Source organism: Pseudorca crassidens, chromosome 11 (genome assembly GCF_039906515.1).
Source record: "Pseudorca crassidens isolate mPseCra1 chromosome 11, mPseCra1.hap1, whole genome shotgun sequence".
Taxonomy (NCBI): Eukaryota; Metazoa; Chordata; class Mammalia; order Artiodactyla; family Delphinidae; genus Pseudorca; species Pseudorca crassidens.
Window position 1 is genome coordinate 88,079,999 of NC_090306.1, and position 23,271 is coordinate 88,103,269.

The 23,271-nt window shown below is 44.7% G+C and overlaps 1 protein-coding gene across 1 annotated transcript in view; it reads left to right on the forward strand.

Annotated features, from left to right (window-relative positions):
* Positions 1-23,271, forward strand: part of STAB2 (stabilin 2) — a 166,039-nt gene that overhangs the window by 36,972 nt on the left and 105,796 nt on the right. Inside the window, exons 6-11 of the mRNA XM_067697744.1 lie at positions 180-275; positions 5,303-5,428; positions 6,926-7,122; positions 8,895-9,028; positions 20,185-20,318; positions 22,200-22,282. Of these exons, the coding sequence (XP_067553845.1) occupies positions 180-275; positions 5,303-5,428; positions 6,926-7,122; positions 8,895-9,028; positions 20,185-20,318; positions 22,200-22,282 (770 nt within the window). The remainder of the gene's footprint in view (positions 1-179; positions 276-5,302; positions 5,429-6,925; positions 7,123-8,894; positions 9,029-20,184; positions 20,319-22,199; positions 22,283-23,271) is intronic.

Here is a 23,271-nt window from a genome sequence, read left to right on the forward strand (position 1 = left end):
GTAAACTGAAGCTAAGAAAAAGCCAAGGTTCAAACTAGGGTCTCTAGGGCTTCAAACCCATGGTTTTCCCCACTTCATCAAGCAGAATCTCAATAAACACTATCTGAAACAGTATACCTCCAGAATCTTTGGAGGAAGTGTACATCAGGTAACGAAAAATTCCCATTTTCTGTCTGCAGTGTGCAGCTGTGTTCATGGAGTATGCAACAGTGGAATACGTGGCGATGGGACCTGTGAGTGCTACTCTGGGTACACCGGCCCCAACTGTGACAAGCGTAAGTACTGCTAGTTCCCTTAATACCACACCAGATCAGATGGGCACAGACATATGCATTTCAGTTGTGCATGCGTGTACTGGGGCTCTACATGTGTGACGTGTCATCAAATGTTTTGCTGGAAGATAGGCAACAATTTTAAAAGAAAGGGGACAAAAGGAGAGGAAGGGAGAGAAGGGGAGGGGAGGAGAGGGGAAGGGAGGAGAGGGAAGAGATCGTATAGAATATTGGAAGTCACGGAAGACTTGGGAACAATGCAGTGACCTGGCTGTAGCTATGTTTTAGGAAGGCCAAGCTTGTGGCAGTGTGAGGATAGACTGGAGAGGAAGACATTGGGGCCATTGCAACGAGTTAGGTACCTGAAAAGGGAGATAAGGCATGTTCTCCATTATAGGTCTGAAAGAGCACATCAACAGGAAATGGAGGCTTACCAAGGCTAAATGATTCACCAAAGTTCACAGAATAGCCAATAAGTGAGCTGGGACTCAAGTCATTGAAATTCTCTATACAGTCGATCACACTGGGTTTAATCAAAAGATAGAGACCACAGGGTGATTGCAGCAAGGGAAGTTTAATATAAAGAATTAGTAAACTATGTTAGGAGAGTGGCTATAAAAATGCAAAATGAACTGTAGGGCTGATGGGGCATAACAAAGAAGGGCAAACTTGGAAGGGGACAGCCATCCCCAAGGCTTGGCTCAAATCTTGCTGGAGAAGGGGTGGTGGCAGCCCACTTAGTAGGGGAGAAGTTTGCTGGTTTGCCCAAGCCAGCATGGGAGTACAGTCACCCAAAAGGCAGGCAACAACCCTTCAGGGCACTGATGAGCCGAGACTGGGGGACAAGTGGACAGAGGGAGTTGGGGCACCATGGGTGCTAATCCTGGAACCTTCAATGTCTGTACGTGGGGCGGGCTGTGGGAAGGTAGCCACTGGGTCCAGGCCAGGGATGCAAGGTCACCAATGAACTGTGTACTCTGAGTGCACAGTTGGGACAGGGCATCCCTGGATGTCCTCACACACCCACACCACTGGCAGGCTGTGCAGCAGCAGCAAACACAGCAGAAGCACAACACTGCACAGCAGAACCGGCCAGTGGAGCCCCTTCCTCCTGCAGTGGCCCTCCAGCGCCCTCTACTGGCCAAGATTAACATATCCCTGCAAAGGAGAAATGTTCAGAGTTCAACCCATTATCACAGAGCAGGTGGTGAAGGGTGAATTTGGAGCTTAGCCATTAGGAAATTGGACATGCTGCCTGCGACAATAGCTTCACTTAAGTTATCCTCTGGACTTTATTCTCCTGGTCTGTAAAATAAAAGGATTAGACAAGAATCAAATTCAGCAACTTCAAACTCGCTTTATTGAAAGTCGTTGAGAAGATATGAGCAGTGGTAGAAAGGAGGGTGAATAAAAGACAGCCTCTGCCTTCTTCCTGTGGAAGAGACAGACAGTCAAACAACCAATATGAATCAACGGCAGAATGAAACTCAGGTGGTTAGGGTGGACCCCTTCCATAGCCCTCAATCAGCCTCCTTCCCCAGCTACTCCTGTACTGCCCAGTGGACTCATGAGGAAAAAACACAAACAAACAAAAAACCCTTTTTAATAAGACCAGAGATCCAGCCTAATAGACAGCGTGAAAAGATTTGCTTCCAAATGACAAAATAATTCTGTTGAGTCAGAAGATAAATATAGACTGGGACAAAAATATTTGCAATCCACGCAGCAGAAACGTTTTTATAATAGAAAGTCCATGAGCCCACCTTTAATATCGGCCAAGGAGCAGCTAATTCTCAGGAAGAAATGAAAACTGGCCAACAAACATAGAAGAGGTGCTTAACCCCACTAGGAGTCACAGAAATGCAAATTAAAACCATAATGAAGTAGTACTTTGGAGTTTGGGAGGTTTTGTTTTGGTTTGGTTCTGGTTTTTTGCCCACCGTGTTACACAGGTTGCAAAGCTAGGTAATATCTATCTGTGGGTGTGAGAAAAATTACGCTACTGTCAGTGGGGGTGTGAATTGCTACAATCTATGAGAGATATGTATCTATTAAATTTTAAAGGATGCTTACAGTTTGAGGCTACAGCCCCAATTCTAGGAATTTACCTAGAGGACTGGAGGGGTGGGTAGGTGAGAATATATGTACAGAGAAACTCATGATAGTATTGTTTTTAAGAACAAAGCAAGCTGGAAACAACTTGAACGTCCATGAGTAGGAAGTGGTTGAGTGAAGTGTGGTACATTCTATTCTAGTTAGAAGAATGCTGGCTGCTGAAAGAAATCAACACAAAAACCCAATGGTTTAACACTACGGTTCCATAACTGCACCAAGGCATCCCAAAGTACCCCGTCAAACTCACAGGGCTGCTATGGGATATTTTTAATTTCTGAGGGAAACGGTGATACATCTGTAGATTATCGTATGAAATGTTAACCTGAGTTAGTACACAATTTCAACATTAGGTAGCACTACATTTTGTCCGGTGGTGTCATTTCTTTACAAAGCTGCATTTCCAGTGGTCACTGTGGTAAAAAGTAAGTACCACGCAAAAATCGTTTCAACTGGAAGGAGGGTGGTAGTTTCCAATCTGATTCCAAGGCTGCAGAAGTTGTGCCATCTCCAACAAGCTCACGGGTCCCGTTAGGAAGTAAATGTGGTTGTTTAAGAATAAAATATTTAATCTTCCTATTAACCATATTACTTTTTCAGATGGCTGCTACGTTATCATGACATAAATAGTCACTGAATTCTTTGGTTCTAACAACTTAGTAAATGAACCTGTAGATATTCCTTTTGTATTGGGGTCCCTTGAAAAAAATACTGAAACACTAAGGGCACTGTGACCTGGGAATTTGGGCAACCTCTAGCCTAACACAACAGAGGTATATTTCTTACTAATGTAACAGTCCAATGTGGGTGTTCCTGGCCTCCACCAGCTCCCCACCACATGGTGTTTAGGGATCCAGAGCCTTCCATTGCATGCGTCTGCCATTCTGTAGCACCTCCAAGTGCTCTGCTTTGAGCCACAGAAGGAAGGAGAGAGTGTAGAGAAGCATCTGCTTATAAAGTTCAGAATAATACATAGAACTTCCAATATTCCATCAACGTAGACTAGTCATATAACCCCACCTGGATGCAAAGAGGGGTGGAAAACGTGATCCTGAAAGGGCAGCCCCTTCTCAGCAACAATTCTACTTTATGGAAGAGGTGAGGGGATATTCTCTATGAAGTTTTGATTCAACTAGCCACTGTTGGAAGACAAACGCATACGTCACATTTGTGCACATCTTGAGAGCAGCACACTGACTGCCCTTTGTTCCAACATCTTTACAAGGATGTTTGTAGCGCGAACAGCCTTGGCAGATACAGGACCTCCCTCGGGAACAAGTGCGGGCACGCTTACTGCCTGTGCCAGTTATCAGTGGATTGCCTCTCAGCTCCAAATTCACCCTTTTTGCCTGCTCTGTGAATATGGAGGTGGGCTTTGGAATAGCTCTCATTTGTCAGCCAGTAAGATGTGAAGCCTTACCAATAGAGGGTGCTAAAGGGACACCGAAGAAGCAAGAGTTTTCTCTTCTTGTGTCTGGGTTAGCTCACTCACCAGGCTCCTGAAGAACACGGCTCTGCTCCGCTGCTCAGCCCTGCACAGTTTCTCCAGCACTAGGTTCCGGCAAGGCTTAGCATCCTCCAGTATTTGACCACTGCATACATTGTCTAGTGCTTGGCTCGGGCGGCAGAGCATAGCCAGGAGCCCTAGACAGTGCAGGCTGGTGGCCCAGTTCAGGAGCTGTTCTGCACACCCTCGCCTCAGCCCCATGCACAGCAAGGGCCCCGCAGGACCAGCCATCCAGAGAGCTGACCACCCACCTCCATGCCACACAGCTGGCCCCTGAGACCACCCCGTCCCGGTCACGCACAGGAGTACACCGTGCTTCTGAGAAGGTGGGCTTCTCAGCTCCTGCTTCCAGTAGCATCCAGAGGCAAGCCGCTTGCCCAGGCTTGGCAGCTCCCTGTGGATGACCTTCCTTGGGGCCCCAGAGGGGTGGCCTCCAGCAAGTGTCACCAGCGGACACGTCAGCAACCTCTCTGCTGTAGAGTGACCAAGGCCATGTCCTTGCCGGTGACATCCGGGTCTCAGCTCTGGAAGGGGAGGACTTACCCTTATCTTAACCCGAGAGGAGTGGTTGCTCTTTATTTTTCTTCCATTCCTTTATGCTTCTGAACTCTTTTTAGCTGTCAGGAGCCAATTCCCTGTTATTCCACTCTGTTCATGAATCTTTACACTAAAATTTTCACTGTTCAAACAATTGCATGGTTTCTCTCTCTTGCCTGGGCCCTAAGTAATGCACTGCCTATTATTTAAAAACAAACTAAAAATCATTTCAGTTCCCTAAGCTCAGGGCTCCTCTTCCGTAATGAAATCCACTGCGTGCTCAGGTCTTGTATGGCCCTCTCTGCATTGCCCTGTGGGACCCGGGGCTTGGAAGAACTGGTCCAAAACTGCTGACATTCTGACTACTGCTCCTGATGTGAGTGATAAATGGTCCTTTAGCTCTGACCCTGGCATCTCATATCTTCTAGCAGCAACCATGGGACCGTGTCAGCCCAACTTTGCAAGTTGGCTAATTATGGCAGACTCTATAGTATTTAACAGCCATCTAAGCCCCGTCTATCTTATAAAATACTATGCAGTCATTAGAGATTAAGGTGCACCCTTACATACCTCCATAATATATTCTTAAATTAAAAATCAAGTTCCTAAATATTTTAACAGGATCCCATTTCATCTTTTGAAAATCTTACACACAAATGTATTATATTGGTTGTTAACGTTGGTTATTGTGGGAATGGGATGGGAGAATGAGAATAAGAAGACAGCTAATTTTTGCTTTACTCGTTCTGTACTTTTTCAGTTGTTACAGTGAATCTGTGTCACTTTTGTAATAATAGGGAATATTGCATTTGTTGAGATTTTTTAGAACTGGTTGTTCTACTAAGGCCATTACCTCAACAATCTTCCTTTCCAGCCATCCCAGAATGTGCAGCCTTGCTCTGCCCAGAAAATTCCAGGTGCTCACCTTCCAGTGAAGATGAAACAAAACTAGAATGCAAATGCATCCCCAGTTACAAAGGCGATGGCAGACACTGTGAGCGTGAGTAGAACTTCGATCCTACTGGTTTATCCATTGAGACGGTTAGATTCCTCAACAGAAAAAACCTCACAACCTTCTTAATATTAACGCAATGACCACTTCCGTTTCTCTCTGTGTAGTTGCATGACATATATTAAAAATTCTAAGCAAAATCTCATCATGAGGTAGCTCTTCAGTAAATGGCAAGTTCTCATGTTATCAAAGCACATATATAGATTTTTACACTTTTTTAATTAATTTTTATTGGAATATAATTGATCTACAATGTTGTGTTAGTTTCTGCTGTACAGCGAAGTGAATCAGTTATACATATATCCACTCTTTCTTTTAGATTCTATACCCATATAGGTCATTATAGAGTATTGAATAGAATTCCCTGTGCTGTACAATAGGTTCTTATTAGTTATCTCTTTTATGTATAGTAGTGTGTGTGTGTGTCAGTCCCAGCCTCCCAATTTATCCCTTCCCCCTCCACTTCCCCCCTAGTAACTGTACGTTTTTCTTCTTCTATGTCACCTAAATCAATGTTAAGATAGAATGTAGTTTCTTACTTCCTTCTTCCTTCCTCCCTTCCTTTTTTTTTTTAAATAAATTTATTTTATTTATTTTTGGCTGCATTGGGTCTTCACTGCTGTGCGCAGGCTTTTCTCTGGTTGTGGTGAGCGGGGGCTACTCTTCGTTGCAGTGCGTGGGCTTCTCATTGCTGTGGCTTCTCTTGTAGCGGAGCACGGGCTCTAGGTGTGCGGGCTTCAGTAGTTGTTGTACGTGGGCTCAGTAGTTGTGGCTCGTGGGCTCTAGAGCACAGGCTCAGTAGTTGTGGTGCACGGGCTTAGTTGCTCTGCGGCATGTGGGATCTTCCCGGACCAGGGATCGAACCCGTGTCCCCTGCCTTGGCAGGCGGATTCTTAACCACTGCGCCACCAGGGAAGTCCCCTTACTTCCTTTCATGCTGTTTCACTTCATGAGTGGTTGTGTGTTGGTTATGAACATGCTATTGGAGCCCGGCTGCCCAGGTATAAATCCCAGGTCTGCCTGTTACTAACAATATGACCTTGGACAAATGCTTTAACCTACCTGTGCCTCCATTTTCCTATCTATGAAATGGGGATAATAATAGTAACTACGCTAGACGGTTGTAAGGATTAACTGAATTCACATATGGCAAATGCTTAGAAAAGGGCCCAGTACGTATTATAAATTCTATTAATATCAGTGCTTTCTTTCATGCGATTTTATATTTAAATCCACACATAACATGGTATAATAATACATCATCACAGTACTTGTAATTATAATTTCTAATGGCCATATGTAAATCTTTTTGGTCAATGGGGGTGATCAGGAGGGTAAGATGAAATGTTTTTTACTCTCTCCCTTGAAACTGTTGAATTGCCTTTGCAGCTTGGATAAGCTGTGATTTGCAATCCCTTCACAGTTCAGTTTTCCTTCTCCTTCCCTGAGTGTGGTAACCACCTTATTTTGTCATTGCTTCTCCAGCCATCAACCCATGTTCACAAAACATCTGCCACCCTCACGCTCGGTGCACCTACCTAGGACCAAATCAGCACAGTTGCACGTGCCATGAGGGCTACCACGGGGACGGCCAGGTGTGCTTACCAGTGGACCCCTGCCAAGTTAACTTTGGAAACTGCCCTACAGAGTCCACGGTGTGCAGATATGATGGGCCCGGACAGGTGAGCTAATGATGTTGGAACTGATGAGAATAGAAGTAGGACCACCCGCTGAAGGTAAAACTGTGCCGTCTCAGTTCTCCCTTTCCATGCTCAGGTCGGGCTTCCTGTCCAGACAGACCTCCGTGTGCTTGGGGTCAACCTCAGGGAGCCATGATCTACCCTCTGAACTCGCGCTTTCCCAGCTCTCCAGTCGAAACTTCACTGTCTCCTCCATCCCAGTCCTGTTTGATGATTGACAACATATATACACATAGCTCAAATTCTATTAACAAATTAACTGTTAATGAAGTCTTGGGAAAATATGTGATTGACTTTCCCCTGCATTCCTCCAGTCTCTCTAATGTCTTTTCAAAGTGAGAGGGGACTCTTAGGACCAAAAAACTCTGTCCCAAAGGGATGAATGCTGATAAAATGTCAGGCAGCACAGACAGATTTGTAGGGAGGAATGAAGATACTCTGGAGTGAGACATATGTGATTCTCTAAATCACGTCATGACCTTGACTGGTAAAATGCAGCCTAGCCGGGAGACCTTTGCTCCAGAGTCCAGATCAAAGAGCCCTTTCCTCAATATCTCATTCACCCACCAAATTTTAGTGGGTGCCCACTGCAGCCACAACTGCATGTCAAGGGTCCAGTGGAGGAAACCCATCCATACAAGAGACTACTGCTGCCTGGGTGAAAGGAAAGCCTTCAGTGTCTGACCAAACCCAGGCATGGTCCCCAGCAGAGAATCCACCCGATCTCACGTCCGAGAAAAAGAATACAACATATGACATTTCTGCTATCAATTTCTGAGGCTAGCTTGTAAGAAATTCAAAGGGCTAAATTCTCATCCTCTAAATGAGGTCCCTTATGGGAAAAGTCATGTTACATCATGAACCAAAGCCCCAGGACCTTGGGAGTGAGATTAAAACATATACTTTGTCACTTTAAAAATGGGTCCCGGGGCTTCCCTGGTGGTGCAGTGGTTGGGAGTCTGCCTGCCGATGCAGGGGACGTGGGTTCGTGCCCCGGTCCGGGGGGATCCCGCATGCCGCGGAGCGGCTGGGCCCGTGGGCCATGGCCTCTGGGCCCGCGCTTCCGGAGCCTGTGCTCCGCAATTGGAGAGGCCGCGGCAGTGGGAGGCCCGTGTACCGCATAAATAAATAAATAAAATTTAAAAAAAAAAAAAATGGGTCCCAAGGCATATTTTCAAGTCTTGGAAACCCTCCATCGTTCACACAGCAGCAGTGCCTTCATTATTCCAGAACAGGTTCCTCATCCTCGGTATGATTAGCGTTTTGGACCTGAGAATTCTTTGTTGTAGGAAGTATCCTGTGCATTGTATGATGTTTAAGAGCATCCCTGGCCTCTTGTGGCACTGTCCCCCAACCCTGTTGTCACAATCAAAAATGTCTACAAGCCCAGTGTCCCTTGGGTTGAGACTCCCAGTTGAAAACCACTATTCTAGAGAAATAATACCTCCCATCTGAGCCTCAGTCTCTACTCACCTAAATCTGAAAGCGGGAAGTACGGTGCCAGGGAGGCCCAGGGTTAGCAAACCAAAGAACTGAAAGTGTGAACTACAAGCAAGATGTATGAGTTTCCAAACAGCTGAGATGTGAACATGATTTCCAATTCTGGATCTGCTGACAAATTTTAGTTTCAGCCCACACTTTAGACCTACCCCAAGTCAGCTTTTATGGCAGAATAAAGATAGGAATTTAAGAAGAATGTCAGCCTAAGTGACTAACGAGAACACTCTTTGCTCTTCTCTTCCCATCGACTGAAGGCTCACTGCGAGTGTGCGGAACACTACCGCAACTTTGTCCCTGGAGTGGGGTGCAGCGTGACCGACGTCTGTGAGTCTAAGAACCCCTGCCACAGGGATGCGAACTGCACCACCATCGCGCCAGGTCTCACCAAGTAAGGCTTTCCAATTCCACCACCATCTTTCCAAGCAGTGAAGGTGGTGGCCGGTCAATGCGGAAACTTCTCGGGAGGTTGGGAAATGTGTCTTATTCAGCCTTGCACCATCCTCACGTAGCACAGTGCAAGGAGCACAGTAGGGACTCGATACCTTTGTATAATCAGTGAATCATTCAGTAATGGCTTCCTTGGTAATGACCGTGCCAACACCCTGAAATATTGACCTGGCCTGAGAACATGGTATGAAGTGATCAGAGCGTGGGAGAAAGAATCCACCGTCACTGGGAAAACAGATGTCTATTGTGATGACAGAGGTTTGACCTCTAATGTATATGCCTGTTTCCGCAATCTATGAAATATTGCTTGTTAGTGGTGCAAAACAATGGGAAAGGGAAAACTAGGGAAAGTGAATACACACGAGTGGTGTTTCCCAGACTCCAGGTTTCAAAAGAAGGGGTTTACTGTGAGTTAAAATATTTGTGTGAAAATTCCCAAGGCAGAGGCAGCTTGCCTGGTGGGAAGATGCTGTTCAGAGTTTAAAGACCTGGGTTTGAGTCTCCACACTGGTATCTATCAGATTCATGACCTTGGGAATGTGACAAGGTCTCTCTGGCCCCAGTTTCTCCATGTATAAAATGAGCACAGTGGCGTCTACTTCATACTGTTGCTGTGAAGATTCATGAGAGAATGTTCTGGAAACTCCTCTCCAGCTGTGTTTTGGTTTTTATCAGTGGGTGAACCAAACCTGGAACCCTAGCCTTTTGACTCCCAGACGGAGGCTTGCATCTTGGTGCCGCTTTCAGGTCTCATTGTCACCAGCATCAGCAAAGAACCTGTTCTCCTGTAGTGAGCTCAAAGCCACGGTAGACATGGAACAGTTTCTGTGCTTCCAGAGCCCGCCTCTGTCATTCCTTTTATAGCTGGGTCTTGAATGTGTAGATTCGCCCAGATAGGTTTTATGATCACTATGTTCTCTCTGGGCAAATAAGTGTATCTGTATGCACTGTGGGTGGAGTGGAAAGAGCTTGAGTGTCAGAACCCCTGGATGCAAGCCCCAGCTCTGCTGCTTCCCTTACTCTGTGATTTCTATTTCCTCTGTCGTAAAAGGGGGACAATTGTGCCTCCAACCAGGGCTGTGATGAGGATTAAATAAGGTTACATTCATCAGTCTCTGAGTGGAACCTGGCACACAGAAATCACTCCATACACACCCTGCACACGCAAACCCCTCCCAGACGTCTGTACAGGCACGTACACACCTACACAGCTATGCATACAGGCACGTCCTCTCCTGAAACCCAGGTTCTGACACTGACAACCGAACCAGCCAGCTTGCACACTTGGTACCATCCTCTGAGAAAGCTTGAGTAGAACACTTTAAACACTTTCTTTTGTGTTTGAGAAGATAAAATCGAAAAATGAAACTGGAACATCAGAATAATAGAAGTTGCATTAAAACTTGTGCCTAGAATGTCAGTGGAACTAACCGTCGATTTTAGGGGTCTGTGTGTCACTCACAAACTTCTCGACATCCGCCCCCCTCCAAAACCTGACTGTCTTCAGCTGGGAAGAGGCCTGTGTTAAGGCTGGCTGAGTGACACTGATAAAATATGGGGCTGCCAATAATTTAGTTCACCCCGGAGAGGGATTTATCTTGTTTATGCCTCCTCAATGTGGCAATCAGTCTATGCAGAGTATTCAAAGTCATGCAGCATTAGTCAGAGAAGACCACCCAATAAAGAAGAATGAGTTCCAGTGTGGGCTCCCCCACTCACAACTGGGGTGAACTTGGACAAGTCACATAACTTTCTGGAACCACAGTTCCCTCCCCTGACAGGTGGAGCTATTTCCCTGGGCAGAGCTGACAAGTTAATGTGTATAAGCCTGCTTTAAACTCTACACTCCACTTTCAGTATTACTAAGAAGAACCATTACTTCCTGTCAGTTAAAATTGTGCCTTTCTATTTTTACGTGGCAGAGGTGGGAATTAAGGCATGACAGAAGAGAAGGGCATTCCTGTCTTATTTGAGTCTGCAAAGCCTGGACGTGACAGAGAAGGCATACCGGAAAATGGGGACATTAGTGACACTAATGACAGGGTTTATATGCGACGTGTGCAGGTTAGGATTCCTTAGTGTGAACCATCTTCCCAAGAATCCTGTCCGAAGCAATAAGGTGCCTCGGCACCATGCAGCAGGATCATGGGCTTTCCCAGACAGACCCAGCTTCAAACCCCAGCTCAGCCACTTCCAGATGTGTTCCCAGCAGTGTGACCCTCAGACCTGGGCAACAGGGGCCCCTGCCCTGGGCACTGCATTTTAGAGGACCCCATTCTGGCCCTCCACTGACTACACTGGGGCAAGGAATCTGAAGGACGAAGGGGCCGTGATCTCCCAGAGCCGGAAGGCACACCAGAGACCCCACTCAAGTAACCAGGACCTCATTCTCTGCTCAGAGGGCTTGAAACCAGCCTCCGGAACCTGCACGGGCTCTTCCTGGGACCACTCCCCCCAGGGGATGGCCGAAGATGGCTGTTTGCAGAGGGTGTGCATGGGCCAGCTTTACCTCCACCACTGCCGTCAACGCACCCTTGGCTCTAGTGCCATTGAGCTGTTTATTGTTCTTCAAACATATTCCCCCAGCTTAGACCGTCCTTGCCTCCCCACCTCCTCTGAGTCAGACCAACACGCTGATCCTGCAGTGTCAACTTGAGTATCTTCACCTCTCTGATGCCTCCCCTGTCTTCCTGGTCCACTCAGGTGCCCCTCCCTCTGGGCTCCCAGAGAACCCTGGAATGCTTCTGTTATAATATTTATCACCGTAAACTTTGGGGGCACCTTATAATTTAACTAAATTTTATCCAACATTGAATATAAATAATTCCATCTCATAACATAAAATGCAGGTGGCTTGTGGGTGTTTTGAAAGCCTTGGGACAGCAGGTAAGAACTTTATACCTAGTAAAGAACCAATTTATAAAAGAGGTGATGCTATGAATGGGCCGTAGCCCAGCTGAGTCAGAAAATGGTCTCATAAAGTCTCAGACTTGTGGACCGAGATTTTAAATAAAAATTGAAAGAATATTTATGTCTCATACATTCCATTCAGCACAGAGACCATTAAAATATAATTCTCCTGCCATCCTTAGGAAAGACAAGTTAAGTGTCTTTAGACAAAATGGATCACTGGCCTCATAACAACTTAGGGAACTTTCAGAGAGAAATATAAAAAGTAACTTATAAAAGTTACTTGTCTTTCTATTGACTTCACATAGAACTTACATAACGTACAGCATGATTGGTTTTCCTTTTTTCTTTTTTTTTTTGCGGTACGCGGGCCTCTCACCATTGTGGCCTCTCCCGTTGCGGAGCACAGGCTCCGGACACACAGGTTCAGCGGCCATGGCTCACGGGCCCAGCCGCTCTGCGGCATGTGGTATCCTCCCGGACCAGGGCACGAACCTATGTCCCCTGCATCGGCAGGCGGACTCTCAACCACTGCGCCACCAGGGAAGCCCCCAGGATTGGTTTTCAATAGTGACTACTGTATCACTTCCAAGAGTTGCCAGTCTCCCTCTTTGTCACCTTACATTCCCCATCCTGAAGCTCAGTACTTACAGAGAAGGTTGATGTTTAAGTAGGAAACTGTCATTTGATTGTATTAAATAAGCTATTGTTTCATGGTTATATCTACCTTAGTGATTCTTCATAACAAGTTTTCTCAGCCTCGGCACTATTGACCTTTGGGGCCAGATAACTCTTTGTTGTAGGTACTGTCCTGTGCCTTGTAGCGTGTTGAGCCGCATCCGTCACCTCTATCCACTAGATGCCAGTAGCACCTTCACCCCCGTTGTGATGACCAAAAATGTCTCCAGACACTGCCAAATGTCCCCGGGGCGGGGGGGGGGGAGCAAAATTGTCCCTGGTTAGAGCAACTGCTCTATAAAAGCCCCTAAGGCTCAATCAGTAAATGATCTCCCAGTCATTTGTCTGGCTGGGAATCACATATGCATCCTTTTAGAATTAGCTTAAAACTTACTTCCTCCTAGAACTTGTTCCATATTTCTTCAGGCAGAATTAGTCACTTCCTCCTCCATGCCCCACCGCATCCTATTCAATCTATCACAGCGCTTCCTATGGAACTCGAGTCGTCTGTTTATGGACTTGTCCTGCTGCATCCCAGCCCCGTCATTGTCATTATCGCCACCGTCTCCATCGCTCTCATCATCTGCCAAGTACTGAGCTTTTTCTATGTGTCCATCACTGTGCCAGCTGTTTTCATGCATTGTCTCTTCTATCTACAGCCCTAAAGGTGCTAGTAAACCCATTTCGTAGATGAGGAAACTGGGACTCAAAGATGTTAAGTAACCTCATCATGTTGCCATAAGTGATTTGTTTTCAGGTTCATCTCCAGCATGTGAGATGCTAGAAGAGCAAGGTATCTGTTGTTATCATCTTTATAGCTCTCTTGCCTAGCTCAGTTTATAGAATTAAGTAGGTACCTAGAAAATAATCAGTTCGGGCTTCCCTGGTGGCGCAGTGGTTAAGAATCCTCCTGCCAATACAGGAGACACAGGTTCAAGCCCTGGTCTGGGAAGAACACACATGCTATGGAGCAACTAAGCCCGTGTGCCATAACTACTGAAGCCCACGCATCTAGAACCCATGCTGTGCGACAATAAGCCACTGCAATGAGAAGCCTGCGCAGCACAACAGAGTAGCCCCTGCTTGCAGCAGCTAGAGTGAAAGCCTGCGTGCAGCAGTGAAGACCCAACACAGCCATAGATAGATAGATAGATAGATAGATAGATAGATAGATAGATAGATAGATAGATAGGTAGATAGGTAGATAGATAAGGTAGATAGATAGAAAATCAGTTCAACAATGAGGCACTGTCCCAGGTGCTGGAATACAAGGGAGAGAAATAAGGTGAGAGAAATAAGGTGGGATCCAGGTTCTAGGAGAGCGTGCCAGCTGGCAGAGGCGAGAAACCCTGAAGAGGTCATTTTGGTACGATGAGTTGTGGTGGGGGAGTAAGTAGGGAGGCCGGGTAGGGCTGCCTAGGTCACACCTGAGCTATGAGGAGTGGGTGAGAGCACTCCCGGCAGGACACACAGCCTGAGAAGGGTATAACAGTCTAGAAAAAAAAGCGATTTGGTGTTGCTGGGATTTGCATGAAGGCAGGAAGGACACATAAACAAGATCCCTCCACCCCACCCTTTGTAGCCTTGCATGCGTGCTAAGCGTTTACACTGCATCCTGTAGACAAAAGGAGTCCCTGAGAGTGTTAAGCACACAGATGCCAGATTTCCCTTTGGGACAGACCCCTCAGGGCTTGTGTGAAAGACTGATTTGACGAGAGGAAAACTAAGGGCAGAAAGACCACGTAGGGAGTCATTGCAGCAATCCAAGCAGGGGTGATAAGACTCAGAAATGTTTGTTCAGCAAACTTGTTGGAAATATATCTGTGTGCAATGGTACCAATTTAGAAACACAAATGGATTAGCGAGTGTATAACTGTTCTTTGGAATCCTCTCCTAAGCATGAGCCACCTCTGTGGTATGCATGCCCAAGCATCCCTGCCTCTCTCCTCTCTGCAATGTTCTTCCCCTGTCTCCTGTTTGGTTCCTGACTTATCTCCAAGATTTTGGAGAATGTCACCGTCCTAAGCACCTTGCCAGTTTCAGCCAGCTGTCAGCCAGTCTTTGCCAGGTAGCAGTGGTTTGCTAGAGCCAGGGCTTATGGGTCACAAGAGCCAATGATTAAGTTTTCAGGGATGTGCCTGCTGGTTAGTGTCACAGTAGTTTGAGATTGGCCAAGGTGGGAGTGTGAACCATGGGAAATCGGCAAATGCTGCAAGGCAGGGCTATTTGTTCCCCCTGGAGAGCTGGATGTTTAACATCTACCAGCACACCACTGCTAGTGCCTTTTTTTTTTTTTTTACAGCTTTATTGGAGTATAATTGCTTTACAATGATGTGTTAGTTTCTGCTTTATAACAAAGTGAATCAGTTATATATATACATATGTTCCCATATCTCTTCCCTCTTGCGTCTCCCTCCCTCCCACCCTCCCTATCCCACCCCTCTAGGTGGTCACAAAGCACCGAGCTGATCTCCCTGTGCTATACAGCTGCTTCCCACTAGCTATCTATTTTATGTTTGGTAGTGTATATATGTCCATGCCACTCTCTCACTTTGTCACAGCTTACCCTTCCCCCTCCCCATATCCTCAAGTCCATTCTCTAGTAGGTCTGTGTCTTTATTCCTGTCTTACCCCTAGGTTCTTCATGACATTTTTTTTTCTTAAATTCCATATATATGTGTTAGCATACAGTATTTGTCTTTCTCTTTCTGACTTACTTCACTCTGTATGACAGACTCTAGGTCCATCCACCTCATTACAAATAGCTCAATTTCATTTCTTTTTATGGCTGAGTAATATTCCATTGTATATATGTGCCACATCTTCTTTATCCATTCATCCGATGATGGGCACTTAGGTTGCTTCCATGTCCTGGCTATTGTAAATAGAGCTGCAATGAACATTTTGGTACATGACTCTTTTTGAATTATGGTTTTCTCAGGGTATATGCCCAGTAGTGGGATTGCTGGGTCATATGGTAGTTCTATTTGTAGTTTTTTAAGGAACCTCCATACTGTTCTCCATAGTGGCTGCACCAATTCACATTCCCACCAGCAGTGCAAGAGTGTTCCCTTTTTTCCACACCCTGTCCAGCATTTACTGTTTCTAGATTTTTTGGTGATGACCATTCTGACTGGTGTGAGATGATAATCTCATTGTAGTTTTGATTTGCATTTCTCTAATGATTAATGATGTTGAGCATTCTTTCATATGTTTGTTGGCAGTCTTTATATCTTCTTTGGAGAAATGTCTATTTAGGTCTTCTGCCCATTTTTGGATTGGGTTGTTTGTTTTTTTTTTGTTATTGAGCTGCATGAGCTGTTTGTATATTTTGGAGATTAATCAATCCTTTGTCAGTTGCTTCATTTGCAAATATTTTCTCCCATTCTGAGGGTTGTCTTTTGGTCTTGTTTATGGTTTCCTTTGCTGTGCAAAAGCTTTGAAGTTTCATTAAGTCCCATTTGTTTATTTTTGTTTTTATTTCCATTTCTCTAGGAGGTGGGTCAAAAAGGATCTTGCTGTGATTTATGTCATAGAGTGTTCTGCCTATGTTTTCCTCTAAGAGTTTGATAGTTTCTGGCCTTACATTTAGGTCTTTAATCCATTTTGAGCTTATTTTTGTGTATGGTGTTAGGGAGTGATCTAATCTCATACTTTTACATGTACCTGTCCAGTTTTCCCAGCACCACTTATTGAAGAGGCTGTCCTTTCTCTACTGTACATTCCTACCTCTTTTATCAAAGATAAGGTGACCATATGTGCATGGTTTTATCTCTGGGCTTTCTATCCTGTTCCATTGATCTATCTTTCTGTTTTTTTGCCAGTACCATACTGTCTTGATTACTGTAGCTTTGAAGTCAGGGAGCCTGATTCCTCCAGCTCCGTTTTTCGTTCTCAAGATTGCTTTGGCTATTCGGGGTCTTTTGTGTTTCCATACAAATTGTGAAATTTTTTGTTCTAGTCCTTTGAAAAATGCCAGTGGTGGTTTGATAGGGATTGCATTGAATCTGTAGATTGCTTTGGGTAGTATAGTCATTTTCACAATGTTGATTCTTCCAATCCAAGTACATGGTATATCTCTCCATCTATTTGTATCATCTTTAATTTCTTTCATCAGTGTCTTATAATTTTCTGCATGGAGGTCTTTTGTCTCCCTAGGTAGGTTTATTCCTAGGTATTTTATTCTTTTTGTTGCAGTGGTAAATGGGAGTGTTTTCTTGGTTTCTCTTTCAGATTTTTCATCATTAGTGGATAGGAATGCCAGAGATTTCTGCACATTAATTTTGTATCCTGCTACTTTACCAAATTCATTGTTTAGCTCTAGTAGTTTTCTGGTAGCATCTTTAGGATTCTCTATGTATAGTATCATGTCATCTGCAAACAGTGACAGTTTTACTTCTTCTTTTCCTATTTGGATTCCTTTTATTTCCTTTTCTTCTGTGGTTGCTGTGGCTAAAACTTCCAAAACCATATTGAATAAGAGTGGTGAGAGTGGGCAACCTTGTCTTGTTCCTGATCTTAGTGGAAATGGTTTCAGTTTTTCAGCATCGAGGACAATGTTGGCTGTGGGTTTGTCACTTATGGCCTTTATTATGTTGAGGAAAGTTCCCTCTATGCCTACTTCCTGGAGGGTTTTTATCATAAATGGGTGTTGAATTTTGTCAAAAGCTTTCTCTGTATCTATTGAGATGACCATATGGTTTTTCTCCTTCAGTTTGTTAGTATAGTGTATCACATTGATTGATTTGCGTATATTGAAGAATCCTTGCATTCCTGGAATAAACCCCACTTGACCATGGTGTCTGATCCTTTTAATGTGCTGTTGGATTCTGTTTGCTAGTATTTTGTTGAGGATTTTTGCATCTATGTTCATCAGTGATATTGGCCTGAAGTTTTCTTTCTTTGTGACATCCTTGTCTGGTTTTGGTATCAAGGTGATGGTGGCCTCGTAGAATGAGTTTGGGAGTGTTCTTCCCTCTGCTATATTTTGGAAGAGTTTGAGGATAGGTGTTAGCTCTTCTCTAAATGTTTGATAGAATTCACCTGTGAAGCCATCTGGTCCTGGGCTTTGTTTGCTGGAAGATTTTTAATCACAGTTTCAATTTCAGTGCTTGTGATTGGTCTGTTCATATTTTCTATTTCTTCCTGATTCAGTCTTGGCAGGTTGTGCATTTCTAAGAATTTGTCCATTTCTTCCAGTTGTCCATTTTATTGGCATATAGTTGCTTGTAGTAATGTCTCATGATCTTTTGTATTTCTGCAGTGTCAGTTGTTACTTCTCCTTTTTCATTTCTAATTCTATTGATTTGAGTCCTCTCCCTTTTTTTCTTGATGAGTCTGGCTAATGGTTTATCAATTTTGTTTATCTTCTCAAAGAACCAGCTTTTAGTTTTACTGATGTTTGCTATCGTTTCCTTCATTTCTTTTTCATTTATTTCTAATCTGACCTTTATGATTTCTTTCCTTCTGCTAACTTTGAGGTTTTTTGTTCTTCTTTCTCTAATTGCTTTAGGTGCAAGGTTAGGTTGTTTATTCGAGATGTTTCCTGTTTCTTAAGTAGGATTGTATTGCTATAAACTTCCCTCTTAGAACTGCTTTTGCTGCATCCCATAGGTTTTGGGTCATCGTGTCTCCATTGTCATTTGTTTCTAGGTATTTTTTGATTTCCTCTTTGATTTCTTCAGTGATCACTTCGTTATTAAGTAGTGTATTGTTTAGCCTCCATGTGTTTGTATTTTTTACAGATCTTTTCCTGTAATTGATATCTAGTCTCATAGCGTTGTGGTCAGAAAAGATACTTGATACAATTTCAGTTTTCTTAAATTTGTCAAGGCTTGATCTGTGACCCAAGATATGATCCATCCTGGAGAATGTTCCATGAGCACTTGAGAAAATGTGTATTCTGTTGTTTTTGGATGGAATGTCCTATAAATATCCATTAAGTCCATCTTGTTTAATGTATCATTTAAAGCTTGTGTTTCCTTATTTATTTTCATTTTGGATGATCTGTCCATTGGTGAAAGTGGGGTGTTAAAGTCCCCTACTATGAATGTGTTGCTGTCGATTTCCCCTTTTATGGCTGTTAGTATTTCCCTTATGTATTGAGGTGCTCCTATGTTGGGTGCGTAAATATTTACAATTGTTATATCTTCTTCTTGGATCGATCCCTTGATCATTATGTAGTGTCCTTCTTTGTCTCTTGTAATAGTCTTTATTTTAAAGTCTATTTTGTCTGATATGAGAATTGCTACTCCAGCTTTTTTTGGTTTCCATTTGCATGGAATATCTTTTTCCATCCCCTCACTTTCAGTCTGTATGTGTCTCTAGGTCTGAAGTGGGTCTCTTGTAGACAGCATATATATGGGTCTTGTTTTTGTATCCATTCAGCCAGTCTGTGTCTTTGCTAGTGCCTTTTTAACTGCATCTTTAACTCCATTTCTCTTTGGTGAACCTAAACTATCATATACGATTCTGTGACTTCCATTGTTTACATATTTCTTTTAATTCAATTACTACTTATTTTACAACTATTAATTAAATACCTACTATGGACCAAGCCCTGTACTAGATCTTGGGGTTACGAGAGTGAATAATTACACACATAGCCCTTGTCCTTACTCTTTTCTCAAATTAGATGGGGAAGCAGATCTTAATCAAAAAACCACACAGGTTAGGTTGAAATTACAACTGGGACTGGTGCTGCAGAAAAGAGCTACATGGCACTGGGAGCTACGTGGCACACTAAGGGCGACACAGTGTACAAAGGGATGGGGAAGAGGATGGAAAATCAAGGAAGGTTTCCCTAGGAAGGCACAGTTGAGCAGAGACCTCAGGAAGGAAAGGGAGGGGAAGAGTCTTCCAAGCAGATCCACAGCTCTGACTCTTGAGGCTGGCTTCAGCAGCTTATTCTGATTTCGTGGTTCTGCAGTGGGGACCTAGACTCTACATTGATAGTAAGTACTCCTAGTGCTTCTGATATACATGGGCTCTTGCTTATGCTTTGAAAAAATACTGAGGCAAAGAATATACAGAGGGCTTCCCTGGTGGCGCAGTGGTTGGGAGTCCGCCTGCCGATGCAGGGGACGTGAGTTCGTGCCCCAGTCCGGGAAGATCCCACATGCCGCGGAGCAGCTGGGCCCGCGAGCCATGGCCGCTAAGCCTGCACGTCTGGAGCCTGTGCTCCGCAACGGGAGAGGCCACAACAGTGAGAGGCCCGCGTACCGCAAAAAAAAAAAAAAAAAAAAGAATATACAGAGTTATCTAGTGTTTACATATACACACATAATTTATTAAATATCCATTTCTTGTGGGGCTGCTCTGTGTCAGCCAGTACACTAGGAATGCTCACTTGTATTTGTCCCACTCTTCTGGCCTTGTCTCTGTCCCGCTCTGAGCATCCAGTCTGACTGTCCCAGTCTTCCCCATCTGCACAGTGAGGGGTTTGGACTGTATGACCTCAACATCCAATGGCTTTGAGACCCTGAAAGTGTGTTTTCCCCCTCTCTGTAGATGCACTTGCCGCAAAGGTTACGTTGGCGATGGCTCGACGTGTTATGGAAACATCATGGAGCGACTCAGAGAATTAAACACTGAACCCAGAGGAGAATGGCAAGGAAGGCTGACCTCTTTCATCTCACTCCTGGGTACACAGCCATGGGTGCACATTTCCACAGAAAGCGCAGTCCTCTGATGGGCAAGGACATCTGCCAGACACACAATCACTCAGCAAGGGGTGTGCAGGATAGGCAAGTCTTGTCTATTGGGATCAGCCCTTTCTAGGAAGGGCAAGTGGGAGGAAAAGGACAAGCAGCTGTTCCAAGGAGATGAGAGTTAGTGCCAAGAGATCCAGCAATGCAGCAGCTAAGGACAAGGTCCTGGGGTCACTGTCGATTAACAGGTCTGCAACAACAGTGAGATAGGCAGCTACCGATGTGAGGATGGAAATCATCCTCTTTCCCTTGACCTTATGGGTCCTCCAGATGGGAAACAATGTTGGCAGGTAGTACTGGGAGGCACTATCCATGCTCCTCAGTGAAGGTGCCATTTGAATGTGGGGCAGAGTCTTGACGGTGTGCGACCGACCATCTCACATATCGCTGGGTGTTTAGCATCCTTGGTCCCCCAACCACTAACAGTCTATAGTGACACATTCTCTGCCAGCCCCCAGGCAGGGTGACAGCCTAAAACGCCCTCCTGCCTTTCCGAACACCCTCTAGAGGTCATGACCTCACACTCCCATAAGAATGAAATATAGCTGATCACAGTGTTAGACAAGATTTCCAATAAAACACAAATTTTGCCAGTCGACAGGAAATAAAACACAGGCTTGAGCAATCAACAGAATCCTTAAAATATTATCATCTAGAACTGCCCAGTCACCAAGCATGATTTCCCAGAAAGAGCACGGGCGGAGGAGGAAGTGTTCTGCACTGGTCAGTGCTGTGTTCTCAGCGCAAATAATGTGCCTCCTACACAAATGACCCGCTCTTTGCAGGACACCCCCCAGGGAGTCAGGCATTACTGGCAGACCTCAGGGCTCTCCTGCCTTCCTCTACACACTCTTAGAATATCAGTGAGAGCAGACAAGGGGGACAGTGTCCTTTAGACATTTCTCTGGACAAAGTCCAGTCACCCTGTCACCTGCCCGGTTGATGAGGTGCGGGGCACACTGCCTCCTGTGTGAGAGCACAGAGCCCATCCTGCTGTCCACGCCTCCCCAGGGGCATGGAACAGGACCAGCTATAAAATTTCTAAAGCCCAGTACAAAATGAAAAGACCAGGGCTTCTTTGTTCACAAACTATTGAGCATTTCACGATGGCAATGACAAAGCATTGAACCAAGAATGAGACGCTTTTTTTTTTTTTTTTTAAGTATTTATGTTTGGCTGCGTTGGGTCTTCGTTGCTGCGCACAGGCTTTCTCTAGCTGTGGCGAGCGGGCGTCTCATTGCAGTGACTTCTCTTGTTGCGGAGCGCGAGCTCTAGGCCCGCGGGCTTCAGTAGTTGTGGCACGCGGGCTCAGTAGTGGCGCACAGGCTTAGTTGCTCCATGGCATGTGGGATCCTCCCGGACCAGGGCTCGAACCTGTGTCCCCTGCATTGGCAGGCAGATTCTTAACCACTGAGCCACCAGGGAAGTCCCAAGAATGAGGCTCTTCTGAGCTGGCCCTGATGGAGCAAGGGCTGCATCTTCACTCACTGAGATGGCAACAGCTCAGAAAGTCAGGCACAGAGGCAGAGGTTGTCCAAGGATGTTGTCACATGACCCTCATGGACCCTCTCATCCCAGGGTATCTTTGAGTCAAGACTGTGGCTATAGGAAAAATCACACAGTTGTGAGGAACACTTGGGGGCCTCACATTCTTAGCTTCCCAGTTCACCTAGGGCCTGCATAATACCAATTAGAATGGAGAAGCTCAGGAGTCAGAGGGTCTAAGTGGACCACAAGGGGCATTGCCTGATTTTACTCCTCGTGAGCTACTGACGCATTTAGTGTTTTCTTTCTTTGTGTATTTCAACTCCTAAGACAAAGCCTATGCTTGGCCACTGAGTAACCTGGGACCATTTACCGTGCTGTTGCCGACAGACAAAGGATTAAAAGGATTCAATGTAAGTATTTTAAATAACCTTGTTTTATAAACAAGGACTAATGTAAAAAAAAAAAAAACACCTTAGCAGACAGTACCCTCTTTATTTAAAGTGGGAAACCCCATTAAAATTAAACCTACTGATCATGAGATGCAAATTTTTTTATAAAATTCTTTGAGCAAAATAAAACGTCCTTACGGATAGTATACAAACAGTAAGTGCACAACTCAATGAACTGTCACAAAGTGCATGTCGATGTGTCCAGCAAGACTCCCCCAATGCCCCCTTCCAGTCATCACCCCTCAAGGGTAATCACTAAAGGTTCTTAACTGTAGTCACGTGATAAATAAGATTTGCATAATGCAAAACTGCTCACTTCCCACAGAAAGAATTAAATTAACATACCAGCTAGGTATTTGTTTCTTTAAAATCATCGTAAGTGGTAACAGTGGTAGGGGAAACTAGAAGAGAATTGTAGTCTTCAGTGTGAGCAGCTGCTGTCTCAGATAATGTCAACCAGTGGGAATGAAACCCATAGTGCCCAGTGGAGGTTTCCCATGGTATCAGTGCCATAGTTAGATTTGGTTTAATGTAGGTAATGAACACACTGATTTGTGTGAAACTGGTTTATATTGGTTTATATACGATCACAAAAATATCCAAGATACTTTGTGATCATAATTTGTGCTGCAGTCAGTTAACACCCAGCGAGTTTCAGACTCTCTCCTCCTAATATGCCACCACCATTCATCCGTCCAAGATGAATCTGTCATTAATCTTCAGAGATGCACTCACATGTCTCCTGTGGGGAAGGAGAACTAGTGAATATTGAAGGCATCTGGGCTAGACCCTTTGCATGTGGTCTCTTGTTTAATATACAGATTGAATTTCCACAGTTGAGAAAAGGTCTCTGAGTGATTGTTGACAATCTAATATTGACAAAACGTCAGTTTGATCCAAAGGATTTCGAAAATCTTAATTTTGCTCTTCAAAAGCTCCATCGGTCCACT